General features: G+C 37.3%; 1 protein-coding gene across 1 annotated transcript in view; it reads right to left on the bottom strand.

Moving 5' to 3' along the window:
• Positions 1–4,634: 4,634 nt before the first annotated feature.
• Positions 4,635–21,896, bottom strand: part of trpc4b (transient receptor potential cation channel, subfamily C, member 4b) — a 31,913-nt gene continuing 14,651 nt past the window's right edge. The window contains exons 3-10 of the mRNA XM_058413456.1: positions 12,875–13,211; positions 12,130–12,269; positions 10,667–10,980; positions 8,183–8,378; positions 7,857–8,048; positions 7,010–7,051; positions 6,832–6,921; positions 4,635–5,902 (exon numbers count right to left, since the gene is read on the bottom strand). Of these exons, the coding sequence (XP_058269439.1) occupies positions 5,384–5,902; positions 6,832–6,921; positions 7,010–7,051; positions 7,857–8,048; positions 8,183–8,378; positions 10,667–10,980; positions 12,130–12,269; positions 12,875–13,211 (1,830 nt within the window). The 3' untranslated portion in view covers positions 4,635–5,383. The remainder of the gene's footprint in view (positions 5,903–6,831; positions 6,922–7,009; positions 7,052–7,856; positions 8,049–8,182; positions 8,379–10,666; positions 10,981–12,129; positions 12,270–12,874; positions 13,212–21,896) is intronic.

Consider the following 21,896-nt stretch of genomic DNA (forward strand, 5'->3'; position numbering starts at 1 on the left):
TAAGTTACTATTTATCTCTATTTTATCCCTAATGAGAAGCCTGAGGTGATGGTGGTGACGAAAAGCTCTCTGAGATGATATGAGGAAGAAACCTTGAGAGGAACCAGGCTCAGAAGGGAACCTCATCCTCATTTGGGTGACACTGGACAGTAAATAATGTAAATGCTGATAATTTGTACATTATAAAATATGTCTAACATTTGTCCATTATAAAATGTATAACGTATATTCATGTTGGTTATAGCGTTTAGAGGAAATTTTCCAGCAATACAGTACAGCTGTTTCGTGTCATGTGCCTGACTTACAGCTAAATGATAGGCTTGAGGAAAGTGACACTGAATATTTGTGGTTATCTGTCACTTAGAAATGTATACATGTTTGAACACAGATGCACAATACGTATTCCTCAATCATTTGCAAGTCTGGAGCTTTCACTCTTCTCCTTTCTTTATCTCCTTTACTCTTGCTTTCTCTTTGATTTTATGGCTGCTGGGCTGGAATGCAGCACTTACCCTGTTTTATAGGCCATGTTAGGGAGAATCCGTAAAGACCCTGGTAGTAAATATCTACAAGGCCAGCTGCTAGATAAACTTAAGCTATTACATGAGTCTGTTGCCTGATGACATGGATGAAAAACACTCCAAGAATGAATGCAGGTATAAATCTTATAGTGTGAAGAATGAAAATGCATACACTCTGTCCTGCTGTATAATGTTCTCAATCATACTGTACTTTTCCTGGCTGAACTGCACATAAATCCCAGACTAAAGATTTTACAAACACTCCAAATGGGTGAAAGGAGCATTTAATCTAGAACAGTTTGGTATCTGACTCTGCCAGACGCTTTTCCCGACGCTCCTCCATAACTCTTTGGAAAGGTTTTGACGTTGATGGCATCACTGAAATCCGGGTCAAAAAGTGCTTAATACTTCATATAAATTTTGAAGGTTTATGTGTTTTTTGCAGCACTATTCAACAGAACCCGACTAGAGTATAACAGGACGGTTATAATTTGCCCCTGAAAGCTAAAATGGACATTAAAGATCACACACACACACGGTATGTATAGATATGTACATATATCTTGGTGGGAACCAGATCTCCCAAAAGAATAAGAATATCTGATCTTGTAGGGAAATTCGACAGGTCAACTTGGAGAAAGTGAAGTAGGATTGATCAAACTTTCAAAAGGAGAGGTGGGATCGGTCACACTCCGTTTAGGGTGAGGTGAGATTGGTCAAACGTTCTGAAAGAGAGATGGGATTGGTCAAAATTTCTGTAGATTTGGGATTAGTCAAACTTTTGAAAGGAGAGGTGGGATTGGTCACACTTTGGTCAGGGTGAGGTGAGATTGGTCAAAAGCTCTGAAGACGTGGGATTGGACTTAATTTCAAAAGGAGAGGTGGGATTGGACTTAATTTCAAAAGGAGAGGTGGGATTGGTCAAACTTTCTAAAAGAGAGGTGTGATTGGTCACACTTTCTGAAGGAGAGGTAGGATTAGTCAAAATGTCTGAAGATATGGGATTGGTCAACCTTATTTAGGGTGAGGTGGGATTGGTCAAAAGTTATGAAGATGAGGGATTTGTCAAACTTTCTGAAGAAGAGGGTGGGATTGGGATAAATGGACAACGGGCAAAACTCTTTTCGGAGCAGCCAAAACTGAAGGTGAGGTCAAACTTTCTTTAGGGTGAGGTGCGATTGGTCAACATTTCTGAAGATGTAGGATTGGTCAAACTTTCAAAAGGAGATTGTGTGGGATTGGTCAAAACTTCTGAGGGAGAGGTGAAATTGGTCAAACTTTCTTTAGGGCCAGGTGAGATTGGTCAACAGCTCTAAATATGTAAGATTAGTCACAATTTCTGAAGATTTGGGATTAGTCAAACTTTCAAAAGGAGAGGTGGAATGGGTGAAACTTTCTTTAACGTGATGTGAGATTGCTCAAAATGTCTAAAGGTGAGGTGAGATTGGTTAAACCTTCTGAAGGAGAAGTGGGATTGGTCAAACTTTATTTAGGGTGAGGTGAGATTGGTCAAAAGCTCTGAAAATGTGAGATTGGTTGATCTTTCTAAAAGAGAGGTGTGATGGTCAGTCTTTCTGTAGGATAGAGGGCAATTGGTCTGAATTTCCTTTGGAGTGGACAGGATTGGTCAGCCTTCTGATGTGCAAGATACTTGTTCATAAATCTTTTGAGCGTAGGCAGGATCGGGTGTTCTACACTTCTACTGTACATTTATACACGGTCTGTACTGAAAAACCCTGTTTCTGTACAGCTTCCACCAGGTGGTAGTAAATCTGTAGAATTAGAGCAAAACAGTAAACATGCTGCACTGTTATAAGAAGACAAAGGATCTGATGGTTATTCCAACATGATATTACAGAAAAAAAGGTCTTATCCCTTAAAATCTTTTTTTAGTCTCAGGTATTAAGAGTGTAAGTGTGTGGTACAAACTCTGGTACTGGTTTATTATTTTTGGAAAGTACCAAAAGGTTAGTAATAACCGTACATTGAAATAGCTTACAAGGTGTAGAAATGAACATAAAACACCTCAGCTGGATAATTATTTAGAGTAACTAAGTAGTTTGAAGAAACTTCCTCACCAAAAATGTCACTGTAATACCACATGTTTAAGCAGGAAGATAAACTGTAGAACATCTGGAGTACCTGCAACCTAAAAAGGCAAAACTAACCCTGTTAAAACTTAGATCTTGGTGACTGTAAAAAGACAAGGATTGCCAAATATGGATGTCTTTTGCATGACTAGAGTCTTAATGTAGGACGAAAACTCTGTGTAATATTTCAGAGCCTAAAAACATGAAAAAGTTCAGGAAAACGGATTAAAATATATACAACTTTATTTTTATTATAATATTATGCATTGTTTATTAGTTTCCATTGAGTATAATATGTAATGCATAACATACTAAACCCAAGTTTAGTTTATAATGCTAAATGGTACTGTGTAGACTAACCTCCAGGTCTTATACAGTGCTACAGATGCTTAGAAAATATTATAATTATAATAATTATAAAATTATTTAAGGGCAGAGAATGAACAAATCAGCTTGATATATTCAGTGCAGATAAAATGCATCGTTTTACACTGAGGCTTGTATTCAGAGTTAAGCACATGTAGTGAGGATTTCATACTGTGATGGAGAACATCTGTAATCAGAGCTCTGTATTATCCATAATCTTAAGCATTGCTCTGAAAGTTGCATGTGTTGAATTTATTTTACTCGAAATGGAGAAATCTCAGGTGTCTACTCTTCAGGTGCTTGTGTTTTTAGTTAATTTTAGTGCCACTGTTTGTACAGAAAAGTGTGTTTTGACTGTATTTTAATCTTTAAAGGTTGTGAGCTTCGCCGGACAACTTAGTGATAAGAACATGTAGTTCAATACGCATAAAACTCCATTTACAAGGTTTCTCTAGAATAATAACAATAATAATGATGATAATAATAATAATAATAATAATAATAATAATTATAATAATTATTATTATTATTATTATTATTATTATTATTATTATTATTATTATTATTAGAAGAAGAAGAAGTAGTAGTAGTAGTAGTAAATTTGGCTGTATACTACTATGTTTCTTTATATGTTTGTAATACAGTAGAACCTCTTCATACAAATGCCCTTCCTTACAAATTTTCACCCAAAGAAAATTTTGTAAGAAATTTGCATCCAAATCTTTTTCAGAATACGAACAAACCAAACCAAATGTCGGCCAAATGCCAAGTTGCTCGTACATCAGGGAGCTGTTCAAAACTTTTTTGCTTCAGTGGAAAGCCAAGAAAAGCCAACCAAAACTAGCTTATGAATTTTTACGAATATTAAATAGCTGTTTTGAAAGAATCAACCCACGATACCAACGTTCCCTTCAGCATGCCTTAAAAAAGCTAGGTGATTTTTCGGGTGTTTTTTTGTTGACAGATTGGTGGTGTGGGTGGTCTGTTGTATTTTTAGCCCAAGCTTGGTGGGACGACTTCCTGTGAGGAGCCTTGACATGGAATGCTTGGCTTGGGTCAGTTCTTTGTAAGCAGACATACAGTTTACATACGCTTCATACTGGGAATATTGCTCATATTTTTGGGTGACTGGAACGGATTATCTGCATTTACATTACTTCTTATGGGAAAATTCATTTCAGAATACACATTTTCACCTTAAGATCTCGCCTCCAGAACGGATTCAATTCGTATACAGAGGTTCCATTGTAATTACAATGGACAGAAACTGAATTTTGGAACTTGGCAAATAAACATTGATTATCATGACTAGGAAAACATGCAACATTTAATGACGGTCAGTCTGAATGTATTCAAAATTTGCTTGGAGCTCTGGGAAAATCCATCAGACGTCGTCATAGCTGAATACTGAGTTGAAATCTTAACTTCATTGTACAAAAATGAATCAGATTGGGTTTTTTTTCAGGTTACTTTCTAGCATCGCCTTGGATGTCATTCTACAGAGATTATGTTGTACAAGTATCCATTCTAATAAACACAGTGTTCAGTCTGTATACATACCGTATACTGGAAAAACAATCACATTTAGAAAAAGCATTGCGTTTACTTTTCTTTTCTGCTTCTTAAGTGTATATATCCACTTGTCCACTTGTTTAATATATATATATATATATTACCACTTCACCGTATTTCAATGCTGTCTGCTTCATCACTTTTAAAGGTGTTTCTTTTAAAACAAGTAGACTGAAAAAAACAGAAAGAAAAAAAAAAACAACCTTTCCTGCCACAGGAAAAACCTGGCAACCGTCTAGGCATGAATCTTTTAAAGTCAACTAAAGCGCTAAATATGCATCGGGTTTGTTTAGTTTAAATGGTTTACATATCGCTTATAGGTTATAGTGCAAAATGTTAAGCTGTTGCTAGGTGACGCTAAACTGCATAACATTACATGAGATATGGTCAAAAACAAATAAATGTTATTGCAAAACTCCTGCATCTGAATTTGTTTCCCCGTGTACTCAGAAGATGAAAAGCAGTTGATGACTAGGGGAAAGAAGTTTCTTTTTTGGCACACACGAAAAGGACAAACAATAAAGCTTAATGAAAAGTACACAGAGTATTGTTCCTGGATTAGGCAGCCTGCTTTTGCTGTACTTGATTGCACATTTTCTGCCACTGTGTTAGCCCTGAATTTAACCATGCTGTATAGTCACTTTTCCTTCATTTAGGACTGCTGAAAATATGCCACAGGCTTTGGCCTTTTCCCTGAGACTTCAGATTAGAAGGACGTCTATTCTCGGACATGTGCCAGTTCCAACTGTACCTCGGCTCGGCACACGAGCGCAAGACGCGACCCGATTCTGACCTTAAAAGGTGATCTCGCTCATTGTGCGACTAGTTTCCATGTTACGTGTCTGTTGGTGAAAGAGAGCAGATCTGATCTGCGGTCTCAGATGGAGCTGGCTCTCTTTCCTCTGCTTCCTCAGACCTATTCCCTTCGTCTGAATGTCTCTGAGCCGGTAATCGCTCACGCTCGACCTCCATTGCACAATCAGATCGCTCAAGCTCTGATTCCCGGTCCTTTTCGAAAACCGCATAGATATTTGTGTTGGAACATTGATTTGTCTTTTGCTTAGAGCTTTGGAACAGACCAAAGTCACTGGAAATGTCATTCCCGTGCGTCTCTTTGGCAAAGGTTTCAGGCAAGGACATGATGGAGCCGTTGAGGAGGCTGCTCTGAGGCTCCAGCGCTTGTTCTAAGCTCACTTCGCATGTACTTGACTTGATCTTGAACTGGTGCAAACAGCCTGGATGTGATGAGGCTGACGTTCCTGAAACCATTTTGGTGCCATGCAGAGATGCTCGTGTGCCCTTCAGCATTCCCAGCACCTCGTAACGGAAACTGGAGATGTCCTGCTTCAGCTCCTGCAGGGAGATAAAACTGACTGGTGACCAGTTTGTAATGGTTTAGATGTTCTTAGTCCTTATCTATAGGTGCTCACAATTTATTTGTGGCATTAGGGATGAAAAATATGACAATATGATCAGGGTAATTGCATCAAAATACACTATTCTGGGATATTACCAACTTAAAAAATAAAATAAAATAAAATAAAATAAATAAATAAATAAATAATTCCAATCTAATTGGAAGCAGCAGATTTGATGTGGAAAAATTTTCAGAATATTTCATGTTATGTATATAATGTAATTATTTTACAATTTGTTTTTATTTTTCCCTATTTCCATTGTTTTCAATATGTTTTTTTAAGCAATGCTTATTGTTTTGCTCAATATTTGTTAGCAAACCTATTTATTGTGATCTTTGTAAATTAGACTGAAATTAATAATAATAATTTAAAAAAAAACACAAAAGCCTGTGTGATCTCTTTCCTGCTTTCAGCTTACTTAAACACAAGCAATTAGCCACACCAGAGAACCTACTAGAACCCCAAGGCTTCACGGTAGCACTATTTGCCATTGAGGTATGCCAAGTTATTATTTTTTATGTATCTATTGGCTCTGCTACAGAATTTCCTCAGTACTTGGTCCAACCTGCTGAAAAACTTTACTGGCTCTGCATCTGGACTTCTGTTGCTAGTCTGTCTGCTACGATCTCTAGCATATGAATATAAATAAATATATTTTACACAAATAATGCAGAAATGCATTTATTTATTTTGTTTGGTCTTGCTTTGGATTTCAAGACTCATGTTTGTGTAAAGCTAAGCTTGCTAGCTAAATGTGATTTGCTAACACAAAAAAACATCACACTTTGTTAAATGGCACAAAAAAACATGAATTTCATAAACGAAATTTGCTAATATAGCCGATTCCTAGAGTGTGTTTATTACCTTGAAGTTTTCTTCTGTAATCCCTTCCTCTTTCTTGGCGTCTCTGATCATAGCCGCGACGTATCTTTTCACCAGGTTTCTCAGAACCTCCTGCAGAAATAATGCCACGAAAAGTCATTCTCAGTCAAATCCATCCGAACATTTTTGGTTCTGGTAGTAGTGCCATCTTTTAACAAACCTGATATTGATGACTGAGTCGTACTTTTTCAGCAGCTCTTCTCTAAAAAAAATAAAAAAAATTATTGTATTTATTTGTTGCCTGTGTTTTCCATTTCCATTTCTTATGGAATGAAAGTAGATGAATGGTGTAGTTTTTAATAGATATTTCATCATGCCTGACAAAAACTGCTTATTTACTATCAGCTCGCACCCACATTTTCCTTACGAAGAGGACTCGCAGGCCAGCTGTGGACCATTTTTCGGTTTGAAAAATCTGCATGAAAAGTGATTTGTCTGGTGCTCATTTGTCATTTTTGGGAAAAAAATATGGATACTTATGCAATTAGAAGAACTCATTTTCCTTTAGACCAAACAATGAACTTCCTCCTGTTTTGTTGTGTCCATGTTGAGCATTGAATGTCTTTGTCATGTCCAATTCCACAGTGGTGGTTAATATGAAGCTCAAGCTCAAGTAGACACTCACATAAATGTTTCTATCTTCAACGTATACGTAGATATTAAACCCATTTCTGCTCTCTGAGATGCCCAACGTTCTTGTTCATAAGCAGCTAAAATTGAAGGTGTTTATCTTCAACCACTAAAATTCTGTGTAAGGTTATCCAACAGAGGGAAAAAACACGGAACACATTGAAAGTCCTGACTCATTAGACTTGCAGAGATAAAATAATTCATTTGTTTACACTAATCAAAATTGTCCCATAACTCTTTTCCCATTCTGCCGGCGGTTTGAAACCCCAGTGCACTGTACTCAGAGCTAACGTGAACGTAGAGCATCTAACAAATCAAATTCTGAAGGTTATTTAAGTATGTTAAAGTAAAAAAAAAAAAAAAGTTATTCAGCTTACCCCTAAAGTTCCGAATGTTTCTGTATTCTTCGACCTTCTTCTGAAAATGTGAATCTTAATCCAGTTAATGAGATACCACATAGACTTAGGGCTGGGGATAATGTTGAACGGCGGTGGCAGTGTACCTCCTTCTTCGAAATAGCTCATCCACAGCTTAGTCCTGGCAAATTTCCACTCAATGTCAGCATGATCCTATAGTAAAGAAAGACTGTAGTAAATCATGCTGGAGAATGCTCATCCAATACGATCAGCCCGTTCAATAAAAGTAGGTAATATGTCAAGGCAATAAAGTCGGGTTTTGAGATAGGGGTGGCTAGAGCACTTACTGCAATGTGCTGATACGAGTTGTTCATCATGGCAATGAGCATATTCAGGAGCACCACCAGGGAGATGATGTTATACGTCCCGAACATTGTGGCACCTACAAACTCGGTGAACTTGTGGTCGGCTTGGACGTTGGTCACGTATAAACTGATCAAGCCGAATATGGACCAGAACAAAGATTGCAACGTTTCAAACAACCTATAAGCAGAGAAATGAGTCAGGATTAAACAAACACTTTATTTTAACCCTCCTGTTATCCTTGGGGTCAATTTGACCGCTTTTGATGTTTAAATATATGTTTCTAAATATGGATTTAATGACTTTTGCTAATTTTTTGAGGACAACCAGGTACAGGTGTCCTGTACACATTTTGTGGCATCAGTGTCCCTTGGGTTCAGTTTGACCCCAGGCTGGTTTAGCTTTAAAACACATGCATCTGTTTTAGATAATATTGGATATGGAGATATATATATATATATATATATAATATTACAATATTGGATAATATTCTTCTGCTTCAGGGCCCTAACCTAAGAGTTCACATGACATGGGGTGGGGAAATTTTCTTCATTTCTTAGAGACCCACAGGAAAAGACGTTAATATTCCTGATAACAAAAATTGTACTACTTTCCAAATGTTATAAATAACAAAAATCTTCAGATTTTTCTGTCCAATTTGAGGTCAATCAGTGAGATTTTATGGTGATTTGTAAATATTTCTATAGTCGTAAAGGGAAATTCTGGGTGTTTAGGAGACTGGGGTGCTGGGGTGGGTTGGGGTTATGTTTTATTTAAAAATCTATTTAAGCAGTCAACAAAGAAATATAAATTACCTGGAAAAAAAAACCTGGGTAAAAATTATATTCTGGAGGTTTAAATTGCTAGGGCAAAACATGTTTGTAAATTTAAGGATAACAGGCAGATTAAGGAACATGTGTTATTTATTAACCCCGCACTGACTATGCATGAGGTTTTATCATTATTACCTACACCGATCAGGCATTACATTATGAGCAGTGACGGGTGAAGTGAATTACACTGAATATCTCATCATGGCACTTGTTAGTGGGTGGAATATATTAAGCAACATTTTGTCCTCAAAGTTGATGTTAGAAGCAGGAAAAATGGACAGGTGTAAGGATTTGAGCGAGTTTGACGAAAGGCCAAATTGTGATGTCTAGACCACTGGATCAGAACCTCTCCAAAACTGCAGCTCTTGTGGGGTGTTCCCGGTCAGCAGTGGTCAGTATCTATCAAAAGTGATCCAAGGAAGGAACAGTGGTGAACCGGAGACAGGGTCATGGACGGTCAAGGCTCATTGATGCACACAGGGAGCGAAGTCTGGCCCGTGTGATCCGATCCGACAGACGAGCTACTGTTACTCAAATTGCTGAAGAAGTTAATGCTGGTTCTGATAGAAAGGGGTCAGAATACACAGTGCAGGACGGGTCAGGGCTGTTTTGGCAGCAAAAGAGGGACCAACACAATATTAGGCAGGTGGTCATAATGTTATGCCTGATCAGTGTACATTAGTACAAACTTAAAGACGTAATAATGACTAAAATATTTAAAATCGGTACTGAAAAATACTGAACAATTATAGGGAATTAACCTTTGTGATTTATAATGAGTATTTTGAAAGTTTTTTTTTTTTTTTCTGGAAATGTAATTAAGTAAGTATTTATGCTCAGCTAAATGATAAATAATACCCAGCCTCTGGTATTAATACACAATTAAGACTATTTATGGAAATTCAGCATTTACATTCACATCATACCAAAGAATAAATGGCACCTCGTTATTCCTATTGGCCCTAGATAGTGATTAATTAACTTCTAAAACTAAAAGATATTAGCTTTTTGCCATTTCGTGTGAACACATCATTAAGTCTCTAATTTCTTTGCTGATTGTATGAATGACTAATGCTACATAATTTGCTAATGAATTAATCATTAGGAGTCAAATATACAGTAAGAAATAAGTGTACCATGTAATGTACCATTAGCTAGAAATCCACTTGCAGCCTATTCAATTATATTACAGGACTCTATACTAGTATAACCTGGCATTAGCAATGAAAACTAGCTAACTTGATTAAATGTAGCTAGGCAAATTAACTTTAGCATGATGTTTTCAAATTAGATGGAGTTTATGCCTTCTAGGGAGGCAAAAGAGATGCCTTAATTATAATGAGCACTTGCATTTAACTACATAATTAGATTTGTACACACACTTTAAGCTGTATAGACTTAATAATAAACTTAAGTCTTATTTTCTTTTTACTTTTGCTACTGAATTATATTGTTGCCTGAGCCTCATCTAAGCATTATATTGTACTTTGTTTTATTGTAACTGTCGCAGACATCTGTACATATGACAATAAACTATACACTTAAACCTATACAACGTGTTCCCTAAAATAAAGTGATGCCACGCCCACTCTTCATGCATTATATGTTATTATTGAGTTAAATAGGTAAACCCACGTTGAGAAAGCGTTGTTCTGCTTTTCACAGCGGATCCCTTTGCAGTTTTCGTTGCCCTCGGTTTCGTAGTAGAAGTAGAGCTGGTTGAGGCCGTTAGCGAAGGCCACCAGAACCAGGCAGTAGATGAATAGGAACTTGAGGATGTCTAACAGCATCCGTCCCAGTGAGATCTGCAGAGGTCCCAGGTGAGAATTGGCTGTGAAGAGCGAGATGAGGCGCAGAGAGCTGAAGATGTTAGCGATGGCGAACACGGCCTCGGCCACCAGCGTGGGGTGCCACATTTCCCAGCTGTCCCTGGATTTACATTCACTGTACTGTCATGGGACAGAAAAAAGTGTTTGAATGGCATCATCAGTGCCATTTTCAAGCTCTTTTCCGATTACACACAGTCTTATATAACTTTGAGTTTAACCTTAACATCGACTTTTGCTTGAATATAAATAATGTTTTCAGTATTCAACACACTCGCAGAAAAAAAGGGTACTACACAGTTCAGTTTCCTTACAGTTCAATACCCTTTTTTCTCTCACTATACAGCCACGTTTAGAGTCATATATGAATTATGAAGACGATTAGAGTCATATGTGTTTAAAGAAATGCATTTAAGCTTCTAGGCTCATTCTTTATACTGTAACACTAGCAAGGTGATATTACACAAAGGATATTAGCTAAGCTACCTTGGATCCAGTAGGTTTGCAATGGAGATGAGATTATGACAATAAAATGCATGCTTCTTTAAAAAAGAAGCGACAAAATCCATCATTGTCTTGGCAGCATAGTAGCTGATCATCAAGAATAATATACTGTGTATGAGCTGTTATTTACAGAAAACTAGTCTGTCTGAAGACATTTTTCTCTCTACACTACAACAATACTTGTATTATAGGAAAGTGCTGCTGTAGTTCCTCCTCTTCATATTTTCACAAAGCAGTTTGAAGTCAGCCATGATTACTCGTGAAATGTGTCTCGATTGCTGTCATTTTGCGCTGTCTACTCATTTCCGTGTTCAAGGAATGCTTTCCTTGTCTCAAATAGTATCACGTGGTATTGGAGTACGAGTAAGATATCGGATCAATACACAATATCGTTACTGATCCATCCTTGATATGATTCTTTGGCTTATTTTGTAATATGCAGCGTTATTACTTTGTTATTGTTAGTTATAGTGTATTAATGCTGAAGTTTCGGGGTTGAACAAAGTGTATGTCAGTTAAGGGAACCTTAATATAAAGTGTTACCCATGGACATTTGAAATCTTTGCTCCCTTCAAATGAGGCCAGTCCAGTTCTGGTCTATTTCATGCAGTTGTGGTTGTGTCCTGGCATGCCCACTCTGATGAGCTCATGGCTGTATGTAGGCCAGATGAATGTGGTAAGTTTGGGCTGCCGCTGGTTCATCACTCATTTGCTATATGGGTCACTAGTCTCCCCGGCATTGGCTCTGATTATTATAACACAACATACCTTGATGTATGCGACTATCTTCAGGGAAATGGTTGACAAATAGAGAGAGTTCATAACAAAATCCATAAGGTTCCACCAGTCATGGATATAATCCTGTAATCCACCGTCCCACATCTGCTTGATCTCGGTCCATATGAAACCTGTAGGAGGAGCAAAGCAATTTACTGCATTAGGTCAGTGTGTGTGAGAGAGACTGAGTAAGTGTGAGTGTCTAAATATATACATACTAAAAATTATTCAACCTACACTAGAATTTCAACCATAAGCCTTTATTAAAATTCGACAATTATGTGTTCAGTCTCTCCCATCCAAACATTTGACTGGTTGTGTGAATAAAACAGGACATGACTTGTAACTATGAGGTGGTGTGATTCTCTTAAAGCAGTATGTCGTAAAGTTTGATTGCCGATGATAATTTATTTTTATATATTAATGTATGACATGTATTGTGCTTTTATCTTTTTAGAGTAACAGATTTGAAACTTCAGAGCAAAAAAGTATAGCAGCTATAAATAGGGGTCATGTTACCAAGAAACCAGAAAGTTCTCCATGCTGAAGGTCAGAAAACTGAGTTACAGCTTCACCTCTGACACTGGAGACTCCTTCTAAATAAAATGCTAAATAAACATCGACTCACAGAACACATTTTTAATTCGGCGCATTTCAGGAAATAAAACATTTGGAATTCACTTAAATGCCATGACTCCTGTTGAAGATGTTTTAGATATCAAGGATGAAGCTTTACCTAGAACCCACGGCAGGATCATCCACTCCACAGTGGTAGGCTTGGGGCCCTGGCGGTTGCGGTCTGTCTGAACGATGCGCTGTGATGCCAGCAGAAGGAGGAAGAGGAAGGTCAGGTAGGAAGCCGTATGGCAGATGAACTTGATGAAGGGTTTGCGGATGAAGAGGCCGATGCGGCTTTTAGGGGCCACCAGGTAGCAGATGGAGAAGAGAGGGAAGAGGAGCCCGATGAAAATGCACGTGATGAGCTTGCCACCCCAGTGGCGCCTCCTCCAGCCTGGGAACTCATCGTACCAGCGGGAAGCCAGGAGCTGCTGACAGTTCGGCTGGGCCACAAACTGAACAACACACAAGGAGAGGAGAAGCGTAGCACAATGTTTTACCGATACATTTCTTAAATTCACTGCTGTGAGGAGGATGGGTCACCACCTAAACAGTTTCATTTTTCTTGGTGCAAAATGTAAAGGTGGCCTGAAACATTTTGCAGAGAATCCTTCAGCATTTCATTTAGTTTTTTGTTTTAAATTTTACTGCTCGAATTCTGGGGTCTAAAAAAGATCTGTAACATTTTCAATGTACTACAGTATCTGTACGTTTACATACTGTATGCATCTGTGCAGCTTGTAGTGTAACAGCTAGCTTGCCTCATCAGAGCTATTAACATGTTAACTAAAATTTCAGATATTAAAGTGTTTTTAAGGTCAACAATTTTTTCTTGCATTTGAATTGTGATTTCTTTTTATTTTAATTTAAGACTTTATACTTTCCTGCTTTAAACTGAATGATGAATTTAAAGCTCTACTTCAACTTTAACTCAAAGATTTGTTGCCTACAAGCTAAATAATTGACATAAATACAAACTATATAAACCACAACAAAGGATCTGTTACAGAAACTATATGCTATTTAGATCGTTAGAAATGGACAAATATTTTTGTTCATGAATTTATGAGTTGTAATACATTACGGTCCAATTATCTGTTTTAGGTAAAAGATCCATACTAAATCAGTTAGGGTCCAATCCAGCAATTAGTTCTGTATCATTAATTTGATTGGATGAGTGTCATTTTAATCAGTTAATATTTCTTCTAACTGCACATACTTCCACAGTATGGTTTCTACAGTAGAGTTCATTTTCAGGAATTAGATTTTTGACTTAAAATATAAAAGGTGGTCAGGTGAAGGTTAAAAAGGTGAAGGTCCCTTTAAGGGGAATGCTACAGCACTCACAGAATCAGATTCTTCTACTGATTTCCAGTGTAACTGGATGCTTATTGATTTTATTTCTCTTCTTTAGGGACTTCGGTTCAGTCAGGCCACTGAAAAACTTTGCTTCATATGCATCAGGACCCTTGCTGACCCTTGATCTATGCAAATTTATCAGCCACAGTTTTGCAAGCTATTATAAACCAAGGGGCCAAGACTGTGGTCTATTTGGTCAGTAAAAAAATGGTGGAGCTGCTTATTATTAACTAGCATTACACAAGACTTTTCCCTCTGTGTTTTCGTACTGCTGTTTGGCTCACATCATGCTAAAAAATGGACATCTTGTCCACAGATACATGGGTTTTTGTGGTGAAATTGTTTTCTCTCTCAATTATGAGTGCTCAGGAACATCATGGCACTGTGCGTAATAATGTTAGATAAGACTGGTGATGAAGTGGTAATGGACGGCTAGGCAGGAGGTCTGTATGTCTGCTTCAATTCTGCTGTGATTCATTTTGCCCTTCAACCCTGCTGAGCCTCAGCGATTACGACTGACATTCTGCCGAAGTCGCCTTGCCCCCTCGCTTCCACCGCCAAATGACATTTTGAAGGAGAGAGCGCTTAGCTAAAACAGAAACGGTGCCGTTTTCTTTTCCAGAGTAGGCTTAATCTTTGATAAAGGAAATGTAAAAATTCCCTTCCATTTGTTCCTTGTGTCTTTTCATCACTTCTCCCTTGAGATTTGTCTCTAGTCATTAACTGAGCTGCTGCTTGGGCCAGGAGAAGTGAATTGGAGCCTAACTAAATTATATCGAATGATTCCTCGTTAGACCCGAGCCAGTTGTTCTCTGGGTAATGGGGTCAAAGCTAACACGCTTTTAAGTGTTCCCCATCAGCTCTGATTACTGCTAGATGACGTGGGCCTGGACTCGTGTGTCTGATTCAGTAATAAACACTTTTTTTTACATCATTGCAGCTACTTCCTAAAAAAAGGTTAAGGGTGGTTGCCACAAAATCATTTTATATGATCCATATTTTAAAGCATTGTTTAGTTACAGATCAATAAAAGAAAGTAACAAATGTGAGACCGATGAGCATCAAATGTAAAAATAAGGGTTGTTTATTAGTGCATAATGGACTTGCAGCATGAAAGTGTGATAAGGGATCAGAAAATCATAATTATAATCACATTCATAATCTCCTTCCCACCTAAAAGCTCTTTGAAAGCATTAAGCATTTGAATCTCATTTATCAAGATGGATAAGAATTGATTTGTGAGTCAAGAGTCTAGAGCATTTACAGAATGACTGTGGTATTAATGGAAATCTGGTTAGTTTGGGGGGCATTCCTTTCCTATGAGAGTTTCTGAGTTTGTCTCAATTCATGTATACGCACTCATTTAAACCTCTGCTGATCTGCTTGGAATCACGTACGTGTCATTACTGAGTGGCATTATAACCTGACAGGTTTATATCGCTTAATTTTTTATTATATTTCAATTATATGAACAAATGTAGTAAAGAATTTCTGACAGTGTTTTATATTAATGTCTAAAGAAACAAGTAATATAATATAATATAATATAATATAATATAATATTAATTAATTATTATATTAATATTAATTATATTAATTATAATATAAGACTAGTCATTCACTTAGAACAATAGTATTGGCTATCTGGAGTTATTGGGACAGTTCCTTGCCAGACTCCTAGGGGGTCCTGGCAAGTGGTTTATTTATTGTTATTCCCACGTGAGAGGTGCCACGCCCTTTCCTAATGTATGTTCCCGCTTTCTTACCTGTCCCTTGTTTTACCTTGATGTGCTGTCTTGGTTGGTGTCAGTCATTATGCTTATGTGTCGATGTAACAGTGTATGTGTGCCTTAAGTCCGGACGCCATGTCATTTCGATTTTTATGCTATAGAGGTTATTTTCCATGTCATAGTGATGGTTCATATTTGTTACGTTTAATGTGTTTAGGTTTTGTTTTCTTAAATAAAAGCAGTGCATGTACTGGATCCCTGCATTTGGGTCTGATCTGCTAATTCGGGCGGTCGAGCTTACGATGGAGATCCCCGGGTTTGATCCCCACTATCGTTGGCGTCCGCCCCTAATGGTTACAGTAGCACTGTACACACAAAGGAAGAGTCAGTGTCTGTCTATGGAAACCAAAGTGCTGCAATGGCTGAGCCGCATTACTGGAACCAATTCACTATGTAACATGATTTTTGTTCCTGGGTAGTGAATGACATTTTCCAATTACTCTTGATGGAAAATGATTTAAAAAAAAATAGCCATTAAGCCCCTTGAAGTTTGGGTTTGGGCTTTTAAGAGAACGAAACCCTCAAAATTAGCCCAGTTACAGAAATTAATAGAACATTCTGGAATATTCTATCCAGAACATTCCAAATAATTCAGAAAGTTCTTGAAAGATCTAAATTGCGCTGAAAACATGCCACAAAGTTCTAGAATATTTCCGAAAAAGAGACTCCAAATTTCTTGTTTTTTCCAAGAACTTAATGTTCTTAAGAAAAATGCGTGGCTATCAGAAACATTCCAGAGAGTTCTACCTCATTTTTAAAGGTAGTTATAGAACATTTTCAAAGTTTCATTGCAATTCAAGAGGTTTTTTGGAAAGTATAATTTAGCTCACATGTTTAGAGAAATATGAGAATTTGAGAATCCCATTGCCCAGGGTTCAAACCCAAACTTTCATGGCTAAGATGGGTTTTTTCTCTTTATTTGGCTTACAAAGAATGGGAAAATAACACTTATTTCCCAGGAACAAGAAAAAAAGTAAACATTTGTTACATAGTGTTATTAGTCATTTTTGTTTCTTTGAGCCTTTTATGGAGTTTTGTGGCCATCACTAAATGTTAATCCACTGCACTGTGAATGCGCTTGGTCATTTACGGCTGACCGGAATGTTATCAGCATATAAATGTGAGCACTGAGAAAATCAGAAATATGAAAACTTCTGTTAATTCTGCAGGAATTTTTGGTTTGGTTTTGAAAATATTTACTATATTAACTTAAAAATCAGTGTAAATGAAATACCAAAATAATTCATGGGATTAACTGTCCAAGGCTGTCAGTACAAAAATAGTGGCACATCTAAGAGACACCGCTTTCTATTATATACTGTAGTAAAAAAAATGTAGCCTCACATTACAACAATTGCTCACTACTTCTAAAACTGCTGATTCAGTGATCTTGGTGAAAAAAATCCTGAATACACAGGAAGAAAAAGTCAAAGCTATGCACACTGCGAGCCAGACACTGGATAGAAAGGTATAATTATAATTAAAGGGGCTGTTGAATCAATAACTCACTGGTATATTAACTAAAACCCAGTGCAGATGTCTATGGATATTTATGAGTATATGTGTGTATGTGTACGGGGTTTAAGTCAAAATTTTAGACAGACATTTTCATTAATTTCCTTTTTTTAAACAATAAGGAAGTCATTATTATTATTATTATTAAATAATGTGTTGGAGTATATAGTGACTTTTAATGTGTTGACAAATCTAAAACTAATGCTGCTACTTTATCATTCGTATCAAACCCATCTGTCAACTCCAAAATCCTCCAGTACAAGGTCTATCACCTGATCTGTCACATGACCCATTAACCTCACTATCTTTACCTGTCATTTCTAATCACACCTGTTTCAAATCACTAACTTCATATGACTATTGATATCACCAAGTGTACTAAAGAGTGCACCCAGTTCTGGTTTTGGCATTCATTGTTTAAATTCTCTATGACACGAGAACAGAGGCTTCAAGAAGTGTTGAAGCTTTCCTGGCAGGGTGCTAATGGTTTAAGTGCTCACTAGAAGCCTCTAGTGGACATAAAATACTTTTGTAGCATGTGGCATGTTACTGAAAGAGATAGAAATGGCTGTAGTAAGCCACCTCAAAGAAAGAAATCCTGAAAGTATTGTGAATTTTTATATCATAGCTTAGACATAAACTTTTGCCATCATCACACATATCCTGGTGTCCAATTTGATCCATATAGGGGCAGGTTTTCATTTCTAAACAAATGAAGAAGCCCTTTGTGGATAAGATTAAACATTTTGTCTTTGCTTTGCCTAAACAGTTTCTGTATGGATTTGACTTTTACAGTCCCTGCCTCCGTTTTATCAGTAAACCCACATCCAAAACCCTCTGTCACTTCAATATATATATAAAAATCTAAGTCAAGAGTCTGGAAGCTTTTATTGTCATTTTGACCATATATAGCTGATGCAGTACACAGTGAAATGAAACAATGTTCCTCCAGGACCTTGGTGCTATATAAAGACACACAGCCCATAAGACAACAGAAGACTAAGGGCTGAAGATTGTAACCTATTGACATATAGTGCATGTGTGCATGTATCACACATGAGGAAGTGGTGGCTCAGTGGTTTAGGTGTTGGACTACTGAGCAGAAGGTTTAAAAATCCCAGGTCCACCAAGCTGCCCCCTGCTGGCCCCCTGAGCAATGCCCTTAACCCTCAATTGCTCAGTTGTATAAGATAAATTGTAAGTTGCTCTGCATAATAACAAATTATTGTACTGTACAGTCTTGCATTTTATAAACAGCTTTGCACTTTATGTAGTATTGAGTAGTGTACAAACTGTGTAGTATTGAGTAGTGTACATTCTGTGTAGTAGTGTGTAGTGTACAAATGTAGTACTGTGTAGTGTAGACAGTTCTGGGTTGTGTCTTGTATTTCAGCATTTTATGTAGCACCCAGGTTCTGGAGGAGTTTTATTTCATTTCACTGCTGTCTACTGCACCACTGATGTATGGTTGAACTGGCAAAAATCTTCTTGAATTGACTTGATTCGGTCATGCTGAATGAATCACTATGGGGAATGAATCAGTATCAATCACCGAGTCATTTTTTTGTTTGCGACGTATATATGTCGAGCATGGCTGTACTACTGTAAATCTGTCTGATTATTGCATCTCACACTGTAGAATTCTGTCATTGGACAGGAATATAGCATCCTGTGCTGATGCAATTTTACAAAATCCTGACTTAATGCAACATTCATAAGGCTCCAACAAACTAGGACAATTTTGTTTGGATTTCATATAAATATGTTCATCTAAAAAAAAACAAAACATACAAGCTCCTAACCTCTACTATTCAGAGTATGTTGTGAAAAAAACCCATTCACAGCATATAGAGAACATATTAATGAGTCCGTTGCAATCATGAGAACTAACAAGCCTGGCATAAAACCAACAGCATTCACATCAGGTTGTGTGAAACATGCATAGACGTATTATACGTGTCAATAATGTCATGATACTGATTGAATCTCAAAGAATTATCTCTTTCTAATTTAATATGAGTCACACAATCTCATTCAAGCCAACATCATTAGGGCTGCTGCTAATCTCAGGATCTAATTAACACATGGAGAGGAGATGGGTTCTAACAAGCCCGATGACACAGGGCTACATGGCCGAGAACATTTTTCAAGTGAATACCAATTACAGTAACAAGATCAGTGCTAATGTAGAAGGTTTGTGTGACTTTCGAGAGTGATAAAGACTTGATCATTATTAATTTGTTGCAGAATTGTATTAAATAATACAAATAATATTAGATGCTTTTTTAAAAATACAGATTTACCGTTCGTGAAGTATTATTATTTACAAAATCATCAAGACTATAATTATTAACTTCACAATTAATAATGACAAGCCTCTAATAGAGAGAATACATGGAAAAACCTATAACAGGAAAGTCCAACATTTCAAGCTCCTTGATATTCTTCAGTTAACACACACGTGGCCTGTTCTTTCTTTTTCATTTCCATTGTTTGCAAAAGGCCTCAAATCCAAAGAGCAAATATTCATTTTGTCTCCCCACCACCATTTCTGTGATATGTTTCCTATTGAAAAATCCATCACAGTGTAACCTCCTAGCAGAAGCATCCATGTGTGATGTTAGTCGTTAAGTGAGTTTAAGTAGCCTTTATTTGTCACGTATACATTACCACACAATGAAATTCTTTCTTCACACATCCCATCCTTGGAGAGTTGGGTCAGTGCGCAGGGTGCGTCACCCCTGGAGCAGAGGGGGATGGGGGCCTTGCTCAAGGACCCAACAGTGGCAGCTTGGTGGTGCTTTGGCTTGAATCCCAATCTTCCGATCAACAACCCAAAGCCTTAACCACTTGAGCTACCACTGCTCTGGTACTGGTATAGCTGATGTTGCTTTCTATTTTCACAAGATGAGTTGATCCAAAACCAAATCATCAGAGATCTGATTCCAAGTTTTACTTTTGGAAATTAGACATTTACCTTTTGTTTTGGTATCATCATGATGCAACAAAAAAAAAATATGGACAAGCTGTGGATTTTAAGGGTTGTTCCAAGGAAAAGCTACTCTTACACAAACAACTTGTTGCTATGGAGGTGACATTTAACAAATCAATAAAACCCTCGAACTCAAGTGTTCTTAGGTATAACACAAAAGTTGACACAAAAAATGGCAACAAAAGGTCACACAAGCTCGAGTTCCATAATCCTGTCTAATGTCAAAGCAGGACAAGCACAAGCTTTTATTTAAACCAGATTTCTCCAAACACAACCACTAAGGCCCTGTTTACACCGTGCATCCTGGCGTGATCTGATCATAATTGGACATACAGGTGTGAACGGTGTCTCAGAGTAGTGTGAACGGTGTCTCAGAGAAGTTTCTGTACAACATAAGAAGGATTCTGCCATTTTTTTCCACACAGGCTGCTTGTTCAGCCTTTTGTTCAACTCTCCTACTTGCAGGTCTACCTCTGAATGCAATTTGTCCTCTGTAAATGATCCAAAATGCAGCCGAGCATCCACCCCACTGCTGCTCCTCCACTGGATTCTCTCCCTCAAATCTACTAGGACCACTCGACTGGTCCCACCATCTCTCAAGGGAAGAGGTAGATATACATCAAGACTAATTTCTGTTCTGGCACCGAGGTGGTGGAATGAACTACCCCAGATATCCGAACTGCTGAAACACTGGCCATCTTCAAACGACGGATGAAGACCTACCTCTTCCTGAAACACTTAAACTAGCTCTTATTTTCCCTGTTTGTTTTATGTATTGTTGTATGTTATAAAAAAAATTCCTCCCAACACATTTTTTAGGCTAATGGTATCCTAAGTCTGTGACCTATTGAACCAGTGTTAATGTATTCATTCTAGAGACTTCAAAGCACTTTTAATATATTGCTCTGGATAAGAAAGTCTGCCAAATGCCAGAAATGTAAATGTATTTCTTTGGGATGCATAAGGACCACGTGATGTTCGTAAGACTCGATGAATCCCAGACAGCAATGAAGGACCATCTATTTTACTATATCACAAAAAATACATAATTATTGCTAGACTGCTTGGAAAAATATACAGCACCAGGCTCATGGATAAGTCGCTTCAGATGAAGGCAGCTGCCTGATACTGCAAATGTAAATGGATAAAGATGATGCTGTTCTTTTCTCGTCTTATTCCCAGTTTATTTAACCAATGCTTTGGAAATGCTGCATCATTTATAAACTTGAAATTCAACTTGTGTTTAATAACAAAGCATAAAACTATAAATATAAAATTTGGGAAATATTAAAATGAGCAAATCCCTGACTGGATGAAGAAATGCCACAATATGATAAAATACACAAATAATTTAATTGAATATTACCAAATGTCTGTGTTTTTTCTCTAATTTAATTTCATAAGTCATAAGTAGTTATAGCGTAATGGTTTAATTGGCTAAAAAACCTGCCATAATACAGAATTCAATTGTGGTGCAGTCATAT

Source organism: Hemibagrus wyckioides, linkage group LG17, assembly GCF_019097595.1.
Source record: "Hemibagrus wyckioides isolate EC202008001 linkage group LG17, SWU_Hwy_1.0, whole genome shotgun sequence".
In the NCBI taxonomy this organism is placed as follows: Eukaryota; Metazoa; Chordata; class Actinopteri; order Siluriformes; family Bagridae; genus Hemibagrus; species Hemibagrus wyckioides.